Genomic DNA, 24,350 nt, shown 5'->3' with positions numbered 1-24,350 from the left:
TTGCGTTGTGTTCGCGCTGTTATACAGAGTTTCAAGAACTGTGTCGAATATCATTTAAAATTACAGAAAGGAGGCATCTGCGTTCTACCTGTGGCATTCCCTTCACTTTGGCAGACTGCATATTCAGGTGTGTGCAAACATTATTTGTGTCAGTAATTACAGACATTAAAGCAATTAAGTTTCGAACTAGTGAAAGTATCCGGTCGAGTCAAGTAGGAAATTCATGTCCTTCCTACCATTATTCTATAGCCACATATAAATTTTGGAAAGACGGCCATTGGTTATCACCGCGGAGTGGCGAAATGTGTCTAATTTGGCTGGCGAAGCCGAACCTGACGCTCCAAGCAGCAAATTCACCATTTACTTAGACAACGCCCTCAATGGCGACACTGTTCCCCTCTCCTTTAGCAATCGTCAATCTAGACACTTCGCTTTGTGGGCTCTATTCTTCTCCCCGAATGCGAGAGAACAGTTTTGTCAGCTGAATTATATTTTTGGCCGAATTATAACCCAAAACAACATGGCACTTTTGCAGCTAATAAAACAGTGTTTCATCGTGCCTTAACATCCGATAGAGGGTGATTAGAAAACAAAAATTCGTTCTATTATGCAACTTTGGTTTTCCCGGAATCTTAATAATATTAGGTTGATAACGGATGAGTTTTTTTTTTTTCATTTAGAAGAAATGTACACTTTGGTACATTCTCTTCAATAAAACTAGCATAAAATGAGTGGCATAGTGCAGAAAGAAAAAGGAAGTAAGTCGAAAACAGAGACATAGATAAAAAACAACAAAAAAGAAAAAGAGAGAGAGAGTAAAAAAGAGTGAAATCGCTAAAACGAAAAAAAATGGAAAAGAACAGCAGTAAAAAATACGAAGGCCAGAAAGAAAAGAGTAAGATAGAAAAATTAAAAACAAGCAAACAAAGCTTCACAACTTGGCACTTGCTTCCAACTTCGCACCGCTACCGCAAAGCTTGTGGTCTGCAAACCCAAGAGGGTCAAAATTTCCGGAGCCCTCCATTAAGGCGCCTCTCATAATCATGTGGTGGTTTTGTGACGTTAAACGCCATATACCAATATCAAAGCTGGCTCAATCATTTATCGTCCATGCGTGTCGAAACCAGAGAGAGCCATTCACGTGACTATGTCTGGCGGGGACGGCGAATTTATGTTTACGAAACTAACTTGGCACTTTGTCTTGGTCGCCCTGCCACATGCTCTTCAGGTCGGAGTGAGCGTGGTTCACCGATGAAAGAAGAATTGTAAACCATTGTATCAAGGGCGATCGCTGGGCTTCCGTAATGTTTACAGCGTGGCGAATGGCAGGACAAGAAGAAGACATTTAGAAAGCTGGCGTTGTAAGTGTCTACATTTGTACGGTCGTTTTGCGCTGCTTTCAACATTAAGAAATAAAAACCACTTCGCTCTGTGGTGGGGAAGGCACTTTAGCAAGGCTCCACACTCCTCCCCGCTCTCCAGCCGTCTCACGCGCACCTGGATAACTCGAAGCTTACGCACCTCGAATGTTTTGACGTGGTTCCTTCGAGCGTATAACACGCTAGCTTCGCGAAGTTTCTACAGGCTTGTAAGCCATGTACTATGCGAATCTAGAATGGCGGCCACCGGTGTGGCTGCAGAAGTGGTCGAGGCATTCATTCATTGATCTCAATGTCTGTGCACGTGCAATGCCGCTAACTGCACCTGGTGGTCATCACGCGATTCCATTGCACTCGGGAGCGGGAGAGTTAAAATGATTGATTGACAGGTGGGGTTTAACATACCAAAACCACCATATGATTATGAGGGACGCCGTAGTGGATGGCTCCGGAAATTTCGACCACCTGGGGTTCTTTAACGTGCACCCAAATTCGAGCACACTGGCCTAGATCCTTTTTGCCTCCATGGTTATATGCAGCCGCCGTAGCCAAGATTCCATCCGCGACTTGCAGGTCCGCAGCTGAGTACCTTAGCAACTAGACCACCTCGGCGGAGCGGAGAATTAACATGGAGAGTTTTTTCTCGCGCCTCCAGCTGCTGAGGCCGTCTTTTCTACGAATTTGCAGCAGAGTCGCCGTTCCACTCGGCGCCCTTTCTTGCTAACGCCTAACACTCCTCTCCCAGCAGCCCTCGCTGCATCGCCGTCGCGTCGTTGCGAGAGCCGCTCAGACTCAGTTTGTCGAGCGAAGGTCGTGAGCGTGGTGATCTGCATACGCTGTCGCTAGGGCTGCCGCCCGCCGTAACTGCTGCAACGCTTTTGGACTTCGTGGTCGGCATACATCACCTGGACAGTGCCGTTCAATAGTAGGTGAGAAGACCTATTATCACTGTTTTGTTCTTTATCGGCCTGATTGGCGGCGTATGAACAATATTGCTGCGAAGCGTGTTTCAAAGTGCATTTGTGGGCTAGTTGTATCACGCGATGTTTGGAAAGCGCGACGGAACGGCGGCCGAGAAGAGAACGCGCCAGCAGAACATGATTAGGAGGGAAAGCTGGGCTCTCCGCTGCATTCATTGCTCCCTAATTACCAGCGCAGAAAGTAGTAACCGGAACTATATATCTTTTGATAAAACGCTTGGCAGAGCTGAAACGGGCCGACAAGGGGGTATGCTTCACACTATCGATTTCGCGCTGGCTTTTCTCACTGTAGGCATACAGTGCATTAGAAATGCGGAAGTGTATCTCAATGGCTATCTATTGCTGCTGCGACGCTACTTCAAACAAAAAAGTGATACAATGCGCCATTATCTCTGCCTGCATGGAACGTGAAATCTGTATTCATTGACAAAGAAAGGGACTTGTGTTTTGCTCGGCTCTTTTTTTCAGCTGCATGATGGGAGGGAAAGTGCGTCTTTCACTATCCGCCGCGCTGAGCTATTTTTGGCATGCGACTCTATCAATGCATATTGTATTCGGTGGGCTGGTTTTTAAGTCAATATAGATTGAAAGTTTCTTTCTTTCTTTGGTGAAGTTTCTTCGTACTACCGAGAGGTATTCGTTACCGTTACTGCGTGCGTGCTGCTCCCGTTGCAAATATAGTTGCTATCGGCACCTTGCAAGCAAGCTGCGGAATTTTCTCGCTCAAACAGTACACTTGCTAGTCTTAAAAAATATATGTTTTTTTTTAATGATCTTACGTGGTCTTGATACTTTTGACGCGCTGCCAGATAATGAATGAACAAAAAAACAAGAAACGACACAGCTTTACTGTCACAAATGTCTGGAAATCTTGACCACACGGCCTTCCTCGAAGGGCCTTCGCAGTGAGAAGGGACTTTCAGCAACTACCCACTCGGCAATGGTGCTAGTGTGTGTTACGTGCTCCTGTACCGACAGAGGGCTCGTATGTGTTCGGAGAAAATGACCAAGGAGAATGCGTTTTGCTCGAAGAGAATTACAGAGTGTCCCGCGCAATGAATTCAGTCGGCTGCAACACCGGGCACCCTCTTCGTTTACGTAGGCTGGCGAGACCTTAGGTGGCACATGGTTAACTCCCATACGTGCACCACGAGCTAGGCCTGGTTCGTATGAAACTATTTATTGTGAGTTTTCGTTCACCCATTATTTTATTATACCCAGCTTTTAATAATCTCCTGCAGTATGCTGCCTCGCAAGTTGAAAATCCGAAGTGCCAGCATGATGTTCTCGTAATTATTAAATGTGAAGTAGTTCCTTTACTCACGCGTGTAACGCCGTACGAACGCACCGCAATGCGTTCCCTTCGCCGCAGGTGTTGGAGCGGTGTCAAGTAGGTCAGCTAAGTTGCACTGTGACGTCACGCTTCCATCGCAAGCGTTTTGCGTAGGTGCGTGCGGACGCCACTCTCTCTCACCCGCAGCACCCTCACCATAGCGCCCGCAGCTGCCGGCTCATCTGCCCGCTCGCAACACGCCTCTCTTTCGCTTTACTCTTGCCACTGCCAGCAATGCTCGACAGCACATTAAGTAGGAATAATTTTTCGGCTCATTCATCACTCATCACCCTATATTATTTTTGTTTTTGTTTTCTGGTCCGTCTTACACCAAAATATAATAGGTCGGCAATAGGGGCTAGTCAATCGTTATGGAGGTGCTGATAAATCACCATTTGCGCACCACTGGGCATTCTTTCTCGCTTTATTTTCTCGTCCTGTCTTACTTGGCAGTGCATGAAGTGCACCAAGAGGTAACAACTAGCACAGTGATGCCATATCACCTTTTGGGATAGCTGGAAAAGTGACCATGCAGTCCTCCATTTTGCGCAGGTCGCGCACCGTGACTTTCACAATGGGTGGTGAACCAGTGCAAATAATACGAGTCAAGGATGACCACAGCATTGAGCTCAACGAGCCTGAGCTCAAGCGCATCCTCTTGGCTGACCGGGTGAAAGATCGTCCGGTCGTCGTGATATCAATCGCTGGAGAATACCGACAAAGGAAATCTTTTCTATTAAGCTTCTTCTTGCGGTACCTCCAGAACAATTGTCGATCCAACTGGATGGATGATGAAGAAACCCCGCTGATTGGCTTCCAGTGGCGGCCGGGCAGCATTCGCGAAACAACGGGCATCTTGATATGGAATGAAGCTTTTTTGGTGAGTCTTGTAGGCAGTTTTGTGAGTTTAGTAATTGAACCTCTATTTCCAGATGACTAACTCGAAGGGGGAGGCGGTTGCGGTTTTACTGATAACACACAAGGAATCTTCGATTGCGAGTCAACAATGAAAGAGAGCACCATGATGTTTTCGCTTTCTATGATGGCCAGCTCTGTGCAGATTTACAACGTAATGAGCAACATCAAAGAAGATGACCTGCAACATCTTCAGTTTTTTGCCGAGTACGGCATGCTTGCGCACAAGGTATTTACAAGAATGTGCTAACTCTACCTATGCTACAAAAGACTTTCAACTGACTTAGCTGTACCATCGCAGGAAAATGAGAGACACCCCTTTCAAAAGCTTCTCTTTCTGGTTCGAGACTGGAACTGGCCGTATGAGTGGGAGTTCGGCTCTCGTGGTGGCAGAGCACTCATCGCTAGTCGTCTGGAGATAAATGATGGACAAGATACAGAGCTGAAGACATTGCGCCAGAGCATCAAGTCTAGCTTTTCGGACATCGACTGCTTCCTGATGCCGCATCCAGGAGATAAGGTACGAGTATTATGAGCATCTCGAGCCCCAGCTGGGTTTAAGTAACAATAAGAGGGAAATGCCTTTTTTTTAAAGTAGGTCCTGCTTTGTATGGTTCTTCGGTAATACTTAGTGTTCCATTCGTCAGAAAGTCTCCCTTTCATTTTCTATTTCAATGAACACCGACCTCATCGTGGTACAAGAAAATCTATTGCTTATCGCTTTGCGGTGCACAAATCCCAGAACTCCGACATGAGCCTTCTTAGCAATAGGCCTAAAAAATATAGTTGCCAAAATTCGAGAATATCGCGACTTTTTTTAGAGGCATCGTAATTAGCAGTGGCACCGAAAGATTGTTACTATATGGACGTTTATCCCGCCAGTGGTAGTGCGTGCCGTAGTTTCACGTGGATCAAAAATATTTATGCATGGTAAATAAACCAAAGATACTGTTTTGATGTGCATCAATGTCAGAGTAGTGCGAAGGGTGTAATCACTCTTTACATATGGTGGTCCATGTATTTACTTTGCGCGTGGGAATTTACGCATGCGAAATCTATATCGGTTGTTCAGAACCACCTGAATGCCTCTCCTTGCTACACCAATTATCAGAATAGCTGTATTTGCTTGAATAATTATTTCAAAGATGAAAAAATACTACTGACACTTGTAATTGCCGCAGCGTGCGAAGTTTCGAGAATCAACTCTCTCAATTTGCATCTAAGCTACCATGTTTGCAGTACAAAATTCTGCGGTATACCTTAGGTCTAACGAATGAAATTTGACCTGTTTTTGCAAGTGGCACGCGAGAAATCCTTCGATGGTCGTCTTGTAGACATTAGCGAAGAGTTTCGGGAGAAGCTTCAAGAGCTTGTTCCTTCCATCCTAGCTCCAGACAACCTGTTGGTGAAGGAGATTAATGGTCGAACACTGTCGTGCCAAGAACTGATGACACTCTTCAAGGTACACGCATAAGCTAGCTGTTTGTGCAGCATCTACATTGCTAATGATATCGGCTCTTCCAGGCTTACGCGGGTGTATTCAGTGGAAGTGATTTGCCGAAACCAACATCCTTGATGCTGGTAAGGTCCCAAAACATGTATTTACAAATTGAATGCCGTACGAAAACCCTTTCCAGGCTACTGCGAATGCATGTAATCTGAATGCTATGGACAAAGCAAGAAAACATTATGTGGCTGGAATGAGAAGCGTGAGTTGTGATAGTATAGGAAATATGTGACTATTCGAAACTAAGCACATTCCCGTATATTTAGAGACCACGAAGAAACCTGGAAGAACTGCGCCAGTTTCACAGCACCCTGCTGGAAGAGGCGTTAAAAATTTTCAAAGACTACCCAAGGATGGGCAGCGAGTCGACATCCACCACATCTATGGACGCGCTCACAAAGGCAAGGTCTTTTGTATTCTTCATATATTATCCTGAAAGTGGTTAGTTTCAAGACACGAGTAAGAGTAATGAAGCAGAAAAGTGCGAGAAGCAGTAAGTGAAGAGAACATCAAGTAACAGAATAAAAATTTACATCTTCGGTCATTTTCAGATATCTTAATTTTAAAGTGTTAAACCATTATTGAAGAAAACCTGTTAACATCGCTTATAAGCAACCTTGCAGCGATTGATTAATGCAGGAGGTGTCTAAACACACCTGTCTCCACATTTCTAAATTAATAACGCTTTGATTATTTTTCTTATATAGTTTCGTCATTGTGTCTCGATAACACCCCAACATCAGTGAGGAGTAGCTTGCACTGCAATTGTATAAAATACCCGGAAAAGTTGAGTGAATGGTGCCCTCTTGACAGACTTTCACGGTTTATTGCACCATTATATAGACACTTTCTAGTCGGGCCATTGCAAGCTTACCGCAAGGCAAAGGACACCTTTGTATTGCAGTACTTTTTCGCCACGCTCAAAATTGTTTTGGGGGTTACCTTTGAATTTTTTAATATAACAGCACACAACAAAACAAGCAGACTGATTGAAGAAGTAGCGACAAACTTACAAGCACTCTTTTTACTATCTAGAGAACAATTTATTGCAACTTGCAGCACTTGTTGGGCGCATACTTTTATCGCCTATCAGTGTGCTTGTTTTGGTGTCTGCTGTTACATTAACCAATCTACCGATGTCAACACGTCCAAGTTGCCGGATTACATTTTCGCTTACTAATTCTACTAGCGCCTTATAACACCTCACAGCCACCTGTTAAGCTGACGCGGCCCAGTCATGTTTCACTGAAACAATAACTCCAATGCGAAACTGGCACCTGGCTTTAGTTCCTTCGTCATTTTATAAGGTTTGCGTTGAATGTAAGGACTACTGATGTTGTCATGGTATTGCTTACTCTATGCGGAAACGCAACCTATGTGAAAGTATTTTTGACGCTTTTTCGGGACTGATGCGTAGTCATTTTTCTGCTTGACTTGGGGGTTATTATATTTTCTGTTGTATGTCCGGCGCGTAATTCTGAACAAATAGAAAAGTTACATATCCATAAGTTCAACAAATTGCGACACTTACAAAATGCGACCTTGTCGCTGCTATTCTGCTGAAACGAATGAAAATTCTCAAAGCTGTTGGTGGTCCTGTCATGTACTGTGTACAGGAAATTATAATATACTTATTGAGTTTGAAAATCGTACTTCAATATTCTAGTAGCCCGTGCGTGATGTTGATGCAGGCAGCAGTTGGCGTGCTACGGAATAAATATTTTTTTTTCGGGTGAACTTGTGGCCATGAAATAAAAAATTGAAGTACAAGCAATAAACAGTCCTTCCTTATGGTGCTAGACAGAGTGTAAAAGTTTGGGCTATGTCATCAGCAGTGCAGTGTATGGGCATTTTATACTTGTAGCGTCACCGCATTCAGCTTTATAAATTATGACAACGTGTTGCAGAATAAGCTTCATACTGTTTACGTGATGTGCTAAAGCTTTACAGAAGATTGGAAAAGAATCTGGAAGGCACTGACGCATTCAGGTGCTGCATTTGCAAGTCAGCGCATACAAGTGTAGTGCACAGATTACAATAAATACATAAAGACACGCTACAGCAATCTCTAAAAATAATCGTAGCCCATCTCTGCACTTTATATTTTTGTGTAAGTGAAAAAAAAATTGCAGTATTTACTATCAGAATTATTTTTATTTAGTGGTCTGATGAATGACATTAGGCACCACGGCTTATAAAAAAGGAGACACAATCATATCTAGTGCACAAGAGATCGCTTTCATTGGTTGCAAGCATTACAAATCACCAAACTGTGATACAAGTAATACTGCTGTTTTCAAGATTGGTGCATAAGTGCAATGAACTGCAAAAATCCAAACACAAAAACATATCTACTATTCCAGCCACTATATACATCTAAACTAATGCAGGGAAGATTTTTAAAACACTTTGTGATATAGAATAACTGTTCTTGTAACGATGAATTTTCCCAGTTTGAATGATCCCGTCGGCAGCGAATTCCATTCGGTAATCGTTTTGGGTCAATTACTCTCTCGTAGTCTTCAGTGGGCACAGCTTCATAGATATTCTGTAGTTTAATAGGTTACTGACTGGTTCTGCCACAAGGGTTAGTGGCTATGGCACTCGGCTGCTGGCTCAAAGGTCGTGGGTTCAAACCCCACCGCGGCGGTTGCAATTCTCCTTAGAGACACTCGTTGAGGTCCGTGTACTGTGGAATGCCCCTGCACCTTAAAACAGCAGATGTTCGGAATTCATGGAGTCCTCCACTACGGCTTTCCTCATAATAATATTTTGGTATTAGGAGCTAAAGCCCCTAATATTCTTATGGGATTATTAACTGGAACATTTGTTCACAAAGAGAGCAGCATTTGTAGAAACATTTCCTGATGCTTCCCGCGTCTACCGCAGGAGAGTGTCTCAGGCATCTGCGTTTCACGCTTGCAGGAGCTCGAACAGTACTTCGAACAGCTTTTAAAGGAAGAGGAAGAACTGATGAAAAAGGAACAGGAAGAGGAAGCAAAAAGAGAGAAGGAAAGATGCGAGGAAAGGAAGAGGGAAGCAGAAAGGGAGAGAGAACGAGTTTCGGAACGACTAAGAGTGGCAGCGAGAGAAGCGGAAATAGCAGAAGGGAGGGCGGCTATGAGGAGGAGGGTAGCACAGTTGGAAGCGAGAGAGCACAATCGTGACGGAAATGTATTTACCGCTGTTTTCAAATGGATTGGATTGGCTATTGGAGCATTATTTGCAGGGTGTATTTCACAATTCAGCCGTAAGACAGATACCTGAAGAGATGACGAACTCTATTGATTCATAGAGGCACGCTGCGGTAAGGCTCCTTGATGCAAGCATACAATGCGATCCTTAGATTTCTTTTGACTTGGTGAGCGTCTACACCATGATATTAAGTTTCATATGAGAAAGCTGACAAAGTTCTTAATGAACAGCACAAAGCAGGCCAAACTGTGGAGTGCTTAACAGATTATTTTGTAATTTCAATATGATCAGACTGCTGTTTGATGCATTCATTCTGCACTGAGCCTTTTAGAAAGATCGGCGAATCGCATTAGACTATCCGAATCAGCGCATTTGTCAGGACAAAGTACATGCAGGCTGTGTTTGACACAATTTTGAAGTCAAAATGTCCAGCAGGGCAGAGTGAACTTCTCGGCAAGAAGGATTTCGTTGTCTGTGAACACCCATGGAGAGAGTAATCTTTTGTTCTGAATGCACGTACTGTAATTGTTGTGTTTTTAATCATAAATATTGCTATAAGGAACATGTCCACCGATGGACATGTTCCCGATATGGCTACTGGCGGCCTAAGCATTTACCCAGTCATCGCCAGTTAGTGTCCTGGATGAGGTATTCGATTTTATTCCTGTGAATCCTCAACTATGGGACCCCAAACTAACGCTCTGATGGCCTCACTTGCGTTTTCTATGTATCCATTCCTCACTGTAACTTACCATGGGCTATCAAATTCATGCAATACGTGCACTGCCTAGGAGAATTCATTTATTGCCACCAACCGGTATATAATTAGCGAAGCCATTCTTGGTTGCGCTTTTCATGACTTGAATCCGTGGTAACGGGTGCGGTCTTCACGAACGGCTATGCACCGGAGACACTGGGTAAATCCTACCACTCACCACTGATCCGCTGAAAATGAAGCCGACAGTTAGACAAACAAACGCTATCTGCCCATAAATTAGCGCTGCCTATACCCAAACACTATAATTATCTTGAACACTTATGTTGCACAGAAATCGCGTAAGTCTGAATGCACACAATTACCATCCAAAATGAAGATTGAAGCAGTTGACCCAACCGATTGCGCGCACTTTATCATATTTTTACTGTCACGTGCGACTTTGTGATTACATAAGTGGTGGCTATACTACGACCTCAATGCTTAACAAAGAGTGTTTAGTAACAATCAAAGATACAATGTCTAGAAACATCTCGAAGTCATATTTCAAAACCTGGGACTTGCAAATAATGGTATCTCGTTAGCCTCCAGCTTCGCGGTTTCATCGGTGTGTGCGAAGTGGAGCAGGTTGCATTTATTCACCACCATATTTTTAAGATCACAGCTCCTTAGACAAGCACTCCTCCGTCGCCGTCGAAGCTCCCTGAGCCGGACAAGTGCACTGAACAAAACGACAGGTACGCACTCAGGGTTTCACACTTCCACTCTTCGATCCTTTTCTGGAAGAGAGAATATTTAAAGGTGTCAATCTTTGTGTGTATGGGTACAAATTGATTCAGATGGCTTGATCTGAGAGACCGTTAAATACGTGACATTCTGTTTTGTATGTATCTGTGAGCGTTAAAGTTGAAGCAACCATGTTTTATTGGTCGAATGTATTTTAATCTAGCCACACTGCACCAAAGCACATTTTTTATTCAAAACAAGAACTATCAGTACCTGTTGGTTAGGAATGGCCGCCGATGATACTACAGCAATTACGTACGATTGATAGAACGTTCATATTTATGCTCCATAGCTAAGTACCGGTAGGATTCAGCTGTTGTATACCTTCCTTTTGAGGGACAGTGGCAATCTACCAGTCATGATCTGAGAGTGCTTGCCAAACGCGCTCCACCCTATTATTATTATGATTCCAGTTACTTCAATTTTGTGGTTCGGCTCTGCGGTTATTACCTGCCCTAAGTAGACATAGTCTTTTACAACTTCAAGTGCACTATTACCTATCTCGAAGCGCCGCTCCTTTCCGAGGTTGTTGTACATTACTTTCGTTTTCTGAAGATTAATTTTAAGACCCACCTTTCTGCTCTCCTTGTCTAACTCCGTAATCGTGAGTTGCAATTCGTCCCCTGAGTTACTCAGCAATGCAATGTCATCGGCGAAGCGCAGGTTACTAAGGTATTCTCAATTAACTCTTATCCCTAACTGTTCCCATTCTAGGCTTCTGAAAACTTCCTGTAAGCACGCGGTAAATAGCATTGGGGAGATTGTGTCCCCCTGCCTTACACCCTTCTTGATTGGTATTCTGTTGCTTTCTTTATGAAGCACTATGGTAGCAGTTGATCCCCTGTAGATTTTTTCCAGAATGTTTTTCTATGCTTCGTCGACGCTCTGATTGCGCAGTGTCTGCATGACTGCTGATACTTTATTGAATCAAACGCCTTCTCGTAATTTATGAAGGCTATGTATAGTGGTTGGTTGTAGTCTAAGCATTTTTCTACTACACGATTGATATTATGAATGTGGTCGATTGTTGAGTAGCCTGTTCAAAATCTTGCTTGTTCCTTTGGTTGATATAATTCTAATGTTTTAGTTCTGGTACTGATTGCATTTCTAAATAGCTTGTATACGACGAAGAGCAAGCTGATCGCCCTGTAGTTATTCAAGTCCTTGTCATCTCTTTTCTTATCTATTAAGATGATGTTAGCATTTTTACAAGATTCTGGTGCTCTTCCTGTCAGGAAACACTTCGTAAACAGGATGGGTAATTTTACTAACACTACCTGTCCTCCGTCTTTAAACAGATCTGACGTTATCTGGTCCTCACCAGCAGCTTTGCCTCTTTGGATTCTCTCGAAGGCTTTTCTTACTTCTTCTATCATTACTGGTGGGATGCCATCTGAGATACTGCTAGTTCTTATATTAGGCTCATGGTTTTGCTGGCTACTGTAGAGCTCTCTGTAAAACTCCTCCGATATTTAACTATCCTATTCATACAGGTGCTTACTTTGCCTTCCTTATCCCTTAGTGCAAACATTTGGTTTCTGCCAATCCCAAGTTTCCTCTTCACTGCTTTGACGTTTCCTCCGTTCTTCAAACCGTGTTCAATTTTCTCCACGTTATACCTTGTTACATCGGATACCTTACGCTTATTATTCAGCTTCGTAAGCTCTGCCAATCCTATTTTGTCTTTTGTATTTGAGGCTTTCATGCTTTGACGCTTATTAATCAGGTTCTTCATCTCCAGGAACAGCTTACCTGTGCCCTGTCTAATTACAGTACCTCCAACTTCCACTGAACACTCCGTAAAGATATTCGTCATATTATAATTCATTACGTCAACGCAAAGGCTGGTTTCGCTGACTTACGAAGAGGGTTCAGCTTAAATTGAGGACAACGCAGCGAGCGATGAAAATGAAAATGATTGGCGTAACCTTAAGAGACAAGAAGAAAGCAGAGTGGCTCAGGGAAGAAACCGGCGTTAAGGATATCATAGTTGAAATCAAGAAGAGGAAATAGACATAGGCCGGGCATGTAGCACGTAGGCAGGATAACCGCTGGTTATTAGGGTATTAGGGACTTGATTCTCAGAGAAGGGAAGCGGGTTAAGGGGAGACAGAAAGTTAAGTGGGCAGATGACATTAAGAAGTTTGTGGGTATCAAGTGGCCGCAGCGAGCACAGGACCTAGTTTTGTGGCGGAACATGGGAAAGGCTTTTGTCCAGCAGTGGACGTAGTCAGGATGATTATGATGATATTGATGATGATGGAACCTAGGTCTTCATTACAGGTAAAGGGGACTGCCAAAGTATTTTCATTTGCAGGTAATTGTGAACCAACGTATCAACCAGACTTCGATACAAGGGCGTAGGCAGAATAGTTTAAATGCGAAGCAGCCCTTTGACTGACGTACGTACGTACATCCGTACGAACACACCGCAACGAGCTCCCTTCTTCGCAGATGCTAGAGCGGTGTCAAGTAGGTCGCACTGTAGCTTCGTGTTGACGTCACGCTTCCCTCGCACGCTTCCCACGCAGGTGTACGCTAACGTCATTTTCCCTCCCCCCCAGCCACTGGTTCCTCCGTTTACTTGCAACACACTTCTCTCTCACTTCGCTCTCTCCACTGCCCGCAACTCTCGACCATACATCAACTAGAAAAACTTTTTCAGCTCGTTTATCTGCGATGAAACTTGCAAGAAAGCCAACCTGCCTTCCATAACGTTGTGTTTAAGTCAAACGTTTACTCTAGCAAACACTACGCCGTATTTCGCTCCCAACTGTTCCTCCAGCACATGCGTCTCCACCCAATGCCGTGCGCACTGCTCCTTCTTCGGCATATAGACTGACATTTTAAAAGTCGCAAGAGTCTCTCCTAAATACAAAAGGGGTGATATCAATTAACCTGGAAGCTACCAGCCTATCTCTCTGCTTAGCGCCTTAAATACTGTATTTCAGAGGGTAATCTTGGTTCAGCTGAAGCAGTACCCAATCGAAAACAAGCTTTTAACACAATCTCAACATGCATTCAGAAGTAATGCATCCACATCATCAGCAGTGTTAAAACTGACCCAGAATACACGCACAGCTGTACACAAGAACGATTTTGCCGTAGGGTTGTTTTTAGAATAAAAACAGCGTTTGACACGGTCTGTCATTTCATACTTCTAAAAAAAGGAATATTCAAAGGTATGGCTTTAGCGAAGCTAAAATGAACCTTTCTTCAAGCTGAAGTAATGATCGAAAAATATATTTAAAATAGTTGATTTGCTTCCAAATATTCTAATATTGATGTGACAGTTCTGCAAGGATCAGTATTGGGGCCCATACTGTTCTGATTATATGGTAATGGCCTCCCAGCAGCTCTATAGTCATCAAAAGCTGTGGCTTATGCAGATGATACCACGCTAATAATATCATAGAAATTCCTTAGTGATTTGCAGAATACTCTAAATGACGAGCTATTTAGTATATCATCTTGGTTTGCGTGCGAAAAATTAACACTGAACAGAGACAAGACAAAGTACGTAGTACTCCGCTCCCCTTATGCCATATGTGACACAACAGGCTTGAAAATTCAGCTCGTTGGTGAAAACATAGAACAACTTTAGAGAACATGGAGTATTTAGCAGTATTATTGGACTGAAACTTTACCTGGACACCACAAATGTTTAGTGTATGCACTAAAATCTCCCTTCGTCTTTGTTATTAAAATGCTGAGATTTCACCCAATATTATCATACTTAAACTCGTTTGCTTTTCGATATTTCACTGTTGCACAGTATCTTCTTCTGAATCATGGTACGCTTTTTAAAGCATATTTGGATCCTATCGTTCACTTACAGAAACAGGCCTGCGCATTTTGACCTGCACACGACCACACGATGATAATAACTTGCTTTACAGTCAACTCTGTATACAACCGTTCTCCATGACCTGCGAAATGAAAGTACGAAATGAAATAGAATAAAATTGAAAATCCATCAGGGTTTACTTCAGCTAGATGTTCCATAATTTTTTTTTGGGGGGGGGGCAGGGGGGATTGTGGCACGTTATTGAAATGCTCATTTTCGCACTGTATGCTATGGTAAAAAAAATGGGGGGGGGTGCATGGATATAATGGGCCCACATTATTTTTCTCGTGTATTTAGTTGCAAAACGCGTAAATAAAAAAGAATTGAATTCACCTGATTTGGATTCATTATTTGCAAGCATCGAATACAAAAATACCAGTACTGCTTGAAATCTGGTTGAAATTATGATACAGCGCTTGATGATGCTCTTATATAACAGTCTGCTCACGCTTACCGGAATCTTGGTTCAAGTGGATCAGCTTTTGTCCGATAATTCTGGGCGTGTTCCAACCAAACAACTATCGTCTGGGCGCCAGCTAATCAAGACTTTCCCGGCATCAAGATCGCCAACATCATGGCTCGATATTTTACTCATCGAGTCGATGAAGTCTAAGGGCATGCATACTCTGGTCTCGTTCCACACCATTGCGTGCGTTACAAAATAATCCACAGGAAGTGCTCAGAACGCACAATATTTAATCAGAATCGCAGCGACTAATGGCGTCAAGTGTTATATCGAAAGTTCATGACTATATTATGGTAAAATTGTGTAATGTTTCAGCAAGGCAAGAGTGGTCGTAAGTTAAAAAACCGGTTTTAAACTTTAAAAAATATGCCCATCTTCACTACACTGGTTTATCTGTCTATATAGACAAGTGCTGTCTTAGTCAATATTTCGAGTCTCTTTTAGGCGCAATGGTAGATCATTCGCGCGCATCAGAAGAAAGCTCAATACTTGCTAGTAAATGCTGAGCTGAAACGGCAAGAAAATGCTACGTCGGACAGGCGTCCGACGTAGCAGGTGTCACTACAGCCACTTTAACAGGCAGGCGATAGCACAACCGGTGATAAAGTTACCTACAATTTGCTAAAAGGAACAGGCACCGTGATCATTCAGCCATTTTGGTGTATACTGGTGGGTAGTATAATAATGCGCCTAGCGTTCGCGCTTGCGGCTTCAAATGCACTTGTAGCTTCGTTTATAGTGGCTTGTCGTCTTTCTTTCGAGTAAAAGAGCGAAACGTTGTGATCTTCGGGCCCCGATTTTCATTGGTGGGCTAAAAACGGTTACGGTGGTGAAGCGCATATGCTGAACATTTGCTGATTGTCGGCTCGTGACAATGGGGCTCCAGTTCACGCGAAGCAATACGCAGCCGAAAAACAAAACACAGAAGATTAGAAACATTTTCGTACTACGCATGATTTTTATGCTAGCTGAAGCGCCATGCTTTGCAGCTTCCTATAATGTTAGCACCAGAGTTATCTTTGGTGTATTTATAGGAAACACTATGTTGCCGACTAGCTTTTATGCGGCATTTTCAGCCGGCCATTGCTCTATTTTCACGTGACTTTTGAAAAGGATACGCTAACAGCAGCAGCAGCAGTGCTCCAATATTAAGCGCACAATTTACCGACGCAATAACCACAAGGACTTGTTTATGTTATAAACTTTGCCAATTGAAATGTTTGCAGAGTAAAAACCTTCCGTTTAGAAGGTGTGCCCAACAGCCATTGTTCTGCGCAAATTAGTCCCTTTTAGTACTCTAGTGGTGAGAATGTCGGACTCATTATTCAGTCTATATATAAAAACGGGCATGACTCGGTTGTAGGGCGGACGACGACGAAGTGATTCTCTCACAGAACGCTTGTGCCCGTGTCTCAGTGTTTTCAATTTGTTTTCCTGGAAATCCTGGGAGCTGCCGCTCCCTCCTTTGCGGTGATGCTTCAGGACACACCTGAGAATGTTCCAGGCGTGCAACCGTCGCGCCGGACTTCGTCGTCCAGGAAGCGTAGCAACGCGTCGAGCGACACCGACAGTGAGGCAACCGATTTGTATTCGGACGGCTTTGAGTCATCGGATGATGACTTCACGGTCGTCATGAATCGATCTACAAAACGAAGACTGCTGCGGACGGCATCGTCGGCAAGTGTTTCCACCGTTAAGACTGCACCACAGCGGTGGCCGCACACCATGTTGTTTATGCCTGAAGACCCTGCATCTAACTTGCGACTCCTCAACAGGCAAGTTGTTTCTGTGCTTCTCGAGGAAACCGCGCCGAATGAGATCAAAGACGTGAAGATCAATGCACGAAAGAATGTCCTTGCTGTAGACGTTATGCACCGTAGCGCACTGCAAAGCCTTCGGCACTTAACAGAAATCGGCAACGTGAAAGTTCGGCCAATGGTCGCTACAGGTTGTAATGGCACTGTTGGCGTCATTTATGATGTGGATCTTTCCATCTCAGCTAATGACCTGCCAATACTAATAAAGCCAGCGACTGAAGGCACCCGCATTACGCACATTACCAGACTCGGCAACTCACGCTGCTTGAGGCTTGTGTTCGAGGGAGACAGCCTTCCCTCGTATGTTAAAGTTGGCCATGTTCGCCACTCAGTGCGTCCTCACATACCGAAGCCACTGCAATGCTACAAGTGCTTCAAGATGGGACACGTAAAAGGTGTCTGTGAGAACAAAGTTGTGTGTCCGCGGTGCGCTGAGTCTCACTCAAAAGACGCCTGCAGTGCCACCATACTACGATGTCCAAACTGCCACGGCGCTCATGAGGCCTCATCCAAAGATTGCCCGCGGGTGCGAAACGAGCACGCGGTACTCAGGCGTATGGTGCGGGACAATTCAACGCACAGGGAAGCGGCCGCTACACTACGCCGACGACGGCGTCGTGGGCGAAGACCATCACGGAAAAACGCCTCTACCGATAGAGAGATGTCATCCTCTATCAAAGAGGCTGACCCACAAACACCGAGCTCACTGAAGACGGATACTGCCAAACAGAAGAAAGGGACAGCAGTCGCGCCTTCCGAACAGTGGCCCTCTCTTCCACGACGTCAACATACTTCGGAGCTGCATCAAGTCCCGCCGCCCTCGACGACCCCTCAAACCAGTGATGCGATGAATGAAGATCAAGTGATAAGCTTGCTGCAATCACTGATGAGTACCATGCGTGTCCTACTGAGTAATATGAAGACTTCTGCTGCGCAGACCGCACTGCATGTGCTGGACACCCTGAGTCCGGTGCTTGCAGCTCTAAGATAAAACCATGGCCAGCGAGGCACCGTCGTTTCGAGCGGAAGTCAAGAATGCATCAGTCTTTCAGTGGAACGCCAGAGGACTGAAGTCGCGCATGTCTGACTTTAGACAATTTGTATTTGTGAACCGCTTCCCCATTATTGTGATTTGTGAACCCAACCTGTGTGCTTCAATCAAGCTGTCAGGATATGAGTGCTTTATGTCCTCCACACACAGAGACTGCAGCAAAGTTATTGTATTCATGCGCCATGACCTCACTTACGTTCACCACAGAGTCTCGCCTGATGAAGGGAATCAGTATGTGTGCCTTACTGTGAAGAAGGATAAGGTTGCTTTCACGATTATCGGAGCTTACTTATCTCCATCAAGCCGCCTTGACTGCGAGCTCTTACGCGGTATTCTGACATCGACTCCAAGGCCATGGGTGATCACTGGCGACTTCAATGCCCACCATTTCCTATGGGGAAGCTCCAGGGACAACTCTAGAGGTAGGAAATTGGTGTCCTTAGCCTCGGAGTACGAACTATGCGTTTGTAACGATGGAAGCCCTACATATTTACGCGGATCAGCCTATAGCAGCTGCCTGGACCTTACATTGGTTTCTCGCTCACTTATCAGGAAAGTGCACTGGTTTTCGGATCTGGAAACGCGGGGCAGCGACCATATACCAACTTACCTGTGTATAGGTTTCACCAGCTCCAAGTCCTCAAGAGGCCTCAAGTACACCGATTGGCCGAAATTCAAAATGTTAATGGAAGACTGCTGTACCGACGGCTCATCATATAACCTAGAGGACTCGATAAAGGATGTCCTGCAGAATACCACGCATACACATTTGACTAGTCACAAGCGCACTGATTTCGACATCGAGCTTGAGAAACTTCGCGCAATACGCCGTCGTGCAGAACGAAGGTACCGACGGACAAAGTGCATGGATGATTTGAGGCTGGCTAGACGCATTCAAAAGAAAATGCAGCGGCACATGGATAAACTGGCTAGGCGACGTTGGACATCCTTTTGCGAGTCGTTGGATCCACGAAAGCCCCTATCACTGATATGGCGAACTGTCCGGGGTCTTAACACAACCTTGGGTCAGCGACACCCGTTTACATCTCTGGCACTTCACCTTCGATGCAGAGAGATTGACGTCGCAGAATCTTTCTGTAGAAGAATCGCCGGTGATTCCAATTGCACAGGATCAAGAACAGTAACTTTTGACAACCCACCGCCCTCACGTGATCCCCATATGGAATGCCAGTTTTCTATGGATGAGCTAGAGGCGGCACTGGCTCTGTGCAGACGTTCTTCAGCACCCGGTCCTGACGGCATTACCTATCGTGCCCTTTGTAATCTTGGAGACGAAGCTCGGAAGGCACTCTTACGCCTATACAACGACTCCTGGCAGACTGGTACTGTTCCCCAGGCATGGAAGTCAAGTCGCCTCATTCCACTTCTAAAGGCTGGTAAATCTCCTTTAGATATTGCCTCATACCGTCCTATCGCACTTGACAGTTGTGTGGGAAAAACGATGGAACGAATGATTCTAACACGAATGGAGTGGTATTTAGAGCACTACGAAATCTATCCAGTATCCATGACCGGATTCAGGCGCGGCCATTCGTCAATTGACAACGTTGTTGATCTGGTGACATATGTTCAACACCAGAAAGCCTGTAAGAGACTGTGCGCCGCCCTGTTCCTAGACGTTAAGGGGGCTTACGACAATGTCACCCATGAAGCCATCCTTGGTGCTTTGGAAACAGTAGGTCTTGGTGGCAAGATATATATGTGGGTGTACAGCTACTTACAGCTGAGATCATTTTACGTGATGACAGCGAATGGCCCAACACCTGATTATTACAGCAGCCGAGGAGTTCCTCAGGGAGGAGTGCTAAGCCCTACCCTTTTCAACCTAACTCTCATTGGTCTAGTCGAGCAGCTACCTAGCACTGTAGAACTTTCTGTCTATGCTGATGACATCTGCATTTGGACATCAGGTGTGACAAGGCCTCAGCTTCGCGCCCGCCTTCAGAAGGCTGCTACAACGACGTCATGCTATCTTCGTAAACAAGGCCTCGAGGTGTCCTGCGGAAAATGTGCAGTGGTAGCGTTCACGCGGAAACCAATGTCTGCTTACGGTATATCGATTAATGAGGAATACATATCGTTCAGCAGAAGCCACAGGTTCTTGGGAGTCATAATAGATAGAAACCTGTCGTGGACTCCACACGTGAACTATGTGAAGAAGCGGCTGATCGCAACATGCCACATGCTCAAATTCCTTGCAGGAAAAAATTGGGGAGTGCCCATACCATCCATGCTACAACTGTACAGAGTGCTGTTTATCGGATTCTTACGGTACAGCTTACCTGCAATGTCTAACACCGGCAAGACCAACCTGCGTGCAATTCAGAGCATTCAAGCCCAAGCACTTAAGATATGCCTTGGAATACCCCGCAGTGCTTCAACGGCTGAAACCATTGCCATCGCTCAAGATCACTCAATAAATACGCATATTATTACCGAGACAATGCGCATGCACCTCAGGCATTATGCCAGGACCCCTTCTCACCACCTGGCGAGCCTAGCTGCTGAAAGGCCCCGCACGACATACGGCACTATTGTCTCCAAGCATCGTTCACTGTTTGCTGAGACATACGCACCTGCATCAAAGCCACTGCTTCCTCCTTGGAGCTTGAGCCGGCCGCGAGTTCACTTATTGATTCCAGGAATGAGGAGAAAATCGGACTTACCAACACATGCCCTGAAACAACTCAGTCTATTCCTACTGGAAGAAAACTACAGTAACCACGTGCACATTTACACGGATGGCTCTACTACGCCGTCTAGTTCAGGTGGAGCAGTGGTTATACCATCACAAGGGATAACTCGGTGTTTTAAGACTTCACATGTGACAAGTTCCACGACGGCAGAACTCGAGGCTCTGCGCAATGCACTGGAACACATCAATTCAGAAGAAAGACCAGGTAAATGGGCTGTGTTTTCTGACTCAAAACCAGGGTTACAGTGCCTGACATCAGTTCTCCGACGCGGATGCCACGACCAGTTGACCTACCAAACCGTGAAACTTCACCACCTGTTAATGCAAAAAGGCCATGACATCGTCTTTCAGTGGTTACCTGGGCATAGTGGTATAGGCGGCAATGTTTCTGCAGATCACGCTGCTCGCACGTCACATAAAGAAGCGAACAGCGTTCTGATACCGCTTTCAAGAGCGGATGCGGCGAGGCAGATTCGTCAACTGGCCCGCAGTCTCACACTGACTGAGTGGAACACACCAAGCATACGACGTACACGACTGCACGAGCTCGACCCTTCACTACAACTCCGGCCTCCGCCCGGCCTACATCGACGTGAAGCTTCGCTTCTCTATCGCCTTTGGCTGGGAGTTGCTTTCACGAAAGCTTATACCACGTTAATCAGAATTACTGACAGTGCGGCGTGCGATGTTTGCGGCACCGACGAAAATATCGAACACCTGCTGTGTCATTGTCCTCGATTTTCCTCAGAGAGACAAGTACTTGCCAACGCAATGCGACGACTGGATGATCGGCCTCTTTCTGTGCAGGTGCTATTACAGCGACGTACACATGCCTCGACAGCCCACAAGGCAGTGAAAGCCCTGCTGCGTTTCCTGAGAAAGACAGGCTTGTGTGAACGCCTCTGACATGCGGTAGAGTTCTACACGCTGCAGTGAAATTACTGTCAGTCTCTTTCCCACCCCCTTTTTCCCTTTCTTCCCTCTTTCTCGTCTTTCTTGTTCCCTTCCTTTACCCCCAGTGTAGGGTAGCCAACCGGATGTTTTTCTGGTTAACCTCCCTGCCTTCTCCCTTTTTGTTGCTTCCTCCTTCCATATATAAAAACAAAGTTGCTGTATGTGCGTTCCAGCACACTTATTGATCGCTTCCTTCTTGCTTTTGCTTCTTTCTCTCATGTTTTTACACCACTTTCCGAACCATCAAAGTGCAGTAGCCAATGAAGATCTCGAATTTCTGGCTCACAGTCGCTCTGGCCGATCGGCCAGGAATCAAGTAGTATGTATATATATATATATATATATATATATATATATATATATATATATATATATATATATATATATATATATATATATATATATATATATATATTCATTGGTCAAGATCAAGCACATTCATGGGCTCTTATTTCCGTACGTAATTACAAAATTGCTGGGAAAGATTTGTTACAGATAATGCATGGAGCTGCTTCGTTTAATCAGCTTTCTAAGACGGGAGTGAGTGCAGCATAAGGAACAGCGAAAAGACTGTGTGAAACTTGCACGATACCACCCTCTCTTGGAAAGAGTTCTTGGTCGACGCTCGCTCGATGATTTCAGATCGGGCGCGACTGCAGTAACCAATCAACCTTGCTGGCTTTACGTATGTTATTCTTGGCTTAATTGTTACGCCACTCCTTGTAGGCTACAGGTGAGTGATAACAATTGTACAGAAAGTAGAGATGACTAGTGTCTTTTATATATACGATTACGAACAAGTTCGAAAATGTCTTTTAACTGTATTCGCTGTAAAGCCATGTATATGAGTCGTGTTTTGGTTTGCAGGAGCTGGAAGAGGTCTTTCATTACCTTTCGAAGGAAGAAGAAGAGCTAATCAGAAAAGAGAGGGAAGAAGAAGAGAAGAGAGAGATGGAAAGAAAAGAGGAAGAAGAAAGGGAGAAGGAAAGAGACCGAGAGAGGGCAGAGTTGGCAGCGAGAGTAGCGGAACTTGATAGAGAAAGGGCGGCACTCCACAGTGTGGTAAATCAAATGAACTCGAACCAGCGGGGAGACCCTGCCGCTCGTTTCTTCGGAGGCGTCACGATGAGTCTACTGACACCTCTGATAGCAATATTTTATCCTCCCGCTCTTCAGTCTTGGTCCGACGCAATAGGAGAAATGTTTAGGCCGTGAAGGGCGCCAGACACCAGCCACACAACAGGAAGAGCGCATGTGAAATGAAGTCATGGTTGTATAACATATCTCCAGAAGTATTTGTGTTGCCTTTCGCTTGTTATCCGGAAATAGCATGGCGATCTGCAGTCCCGTTTGAAAGTACTTATAGCATACCATGATTGATTGATATGTGGGGTTTAACAGCCCAAGACCGCCATATGATTATGAGAGGCGCCATAGTGAAGGACTCCGGAACTATCTACCAGCTGTTGTTCCTTGACGTGCATCCAAATCTGAGCACGCGGGGCTACAGCATTTTCGCCTTCATCGAAAATGCAGCCGCCACAGCCGACATAGGATCTCGCGACCTGCGGGTCAGCAGCCGTTTATTTTAGCTACAGTATCAGCATAGAGGAACCATAGCATACCATGATTAACATGTAAAAACAAAGCCAAATTATTAGGCAATGTGGTGATTGTCATTATTAGACTGAAGCTTCATGTTGATTTACAAAACTGCACCCTTCACAAAAGAAAAAAAAATGGCTAGCTCTCCCGTAATTGAGCCTAAATATAAGTATTTAATGTCTACTGGCAAAAACAAATTGGTGTTTAAATTTTACTAGCCGCATTTCTAATGAAACGGAACTTGTTTAGTGTTTATGTTAAACATTTTAAAGAAGCATTCCAAGCCTATTTACTCATTTTACTGTGCGCTAAAAGGAGTGTTTGCAGGTTCATTTACTAGATGGCACAGTTAACGTATTACAGTATCAACATTCGATGGCGTGACCCTGTGGCTGATTGCGCCGACTTGCTTGCGTGCCTTGTGAATCTGTCTTGTTGCAGGCTTTACAGCATGGGCACTATTCCTCTACAGTCAACATCTTAACCCTATGACGTTTGTGGTTCCCACATATCGGAACTTCTTCAACGGCTTGACATAAATCCCTTGAGATTGCGAAACGACCCCACGTGTGCTTTCCATGCTCCGACGCACCGTATGCGTAAATATAAGATCCGACATGCTTCCAAACTTTGTGTCTCTTTGCAACGTGGTTCACAAGGTGCGTAGCTAGAAAAAAGGTGCGAACGTGGTCAAATTATGTTACAGCGTTCTACTCTTGAAAGCGAAACTCAAGTGTCATCCGACTTTTTGCAACGTTCATTGCAGCGGTAAAGTGTTAGCTACGCAGTGTAAAAGTGTTGTTTTCCAACTATTAACGTTGTTTGTGGTGAATAAACACAGCAATAATGTTTGTATTAGGTGTATAATGCCATGTTTCTGTCTTTCAAAAAGGTTCCCATTGCACAACAACACACTGGACCATTCTATACGTTTAGTTGACTTTCTGAGAGAACAAAAGATATGGACCGGAAGGCTAAGTAGCACTTATCAGTACGCAGAGTGGTAAAACGTTAATTTATCTCCAGTCCTTCTTCAAGGCGGCAATGACAACCGACTGCTTACAGGCAGCTGATATTCGTAGTG

At 44.7% G+C, this 24,350-nt stretch overlaps 1 protein-coding gene across 1 annotated transcript; it reads left to right on the top strand.

Annotated features, from left to right (window-relative positions):
• LOC119164332 (atlastin-1) lies at nt 1–24,133 on the top strand. Its single transcript, XM_075871428.1, is given in 8 exon segments — nt 1–127; nt 4,245–4,572; nt 4,625–4,661; nt 4,664–4,836; nt 4,909–5,127; nt 6,245–6,316; nt 6,381–6,515; nt 22,529–24,133. Coding segments are annotated over 7 exon segments (1,290 nt in total). The 5' UTR covers nt 1–127; nt 4,245–4,266; the 3' UTR covers nt 22,877–24,133.
• The last annotated feature ends 217 nt before the right edge of the window (nt 24,134–24,350 follow it).

This window comes from Rhipicephalus microplus, chromosome 8 (genome assembly GCF_043290135.1).
Source record: "Rhipicephalus microplus isolate Deutch F79 chromosome 8, USDA_Rmic, whole genome shotgun sequence".
Lineage (NCBI taxonomy): Eukaryota > Metazoa > Arthropoda > Arachnida > Ixodida > Ixodidae > Rhipicephalus > Rhipicephalus microplus.
This window is presented reverse-complemented; position numbering and strand designations above follow the sequence as displayed.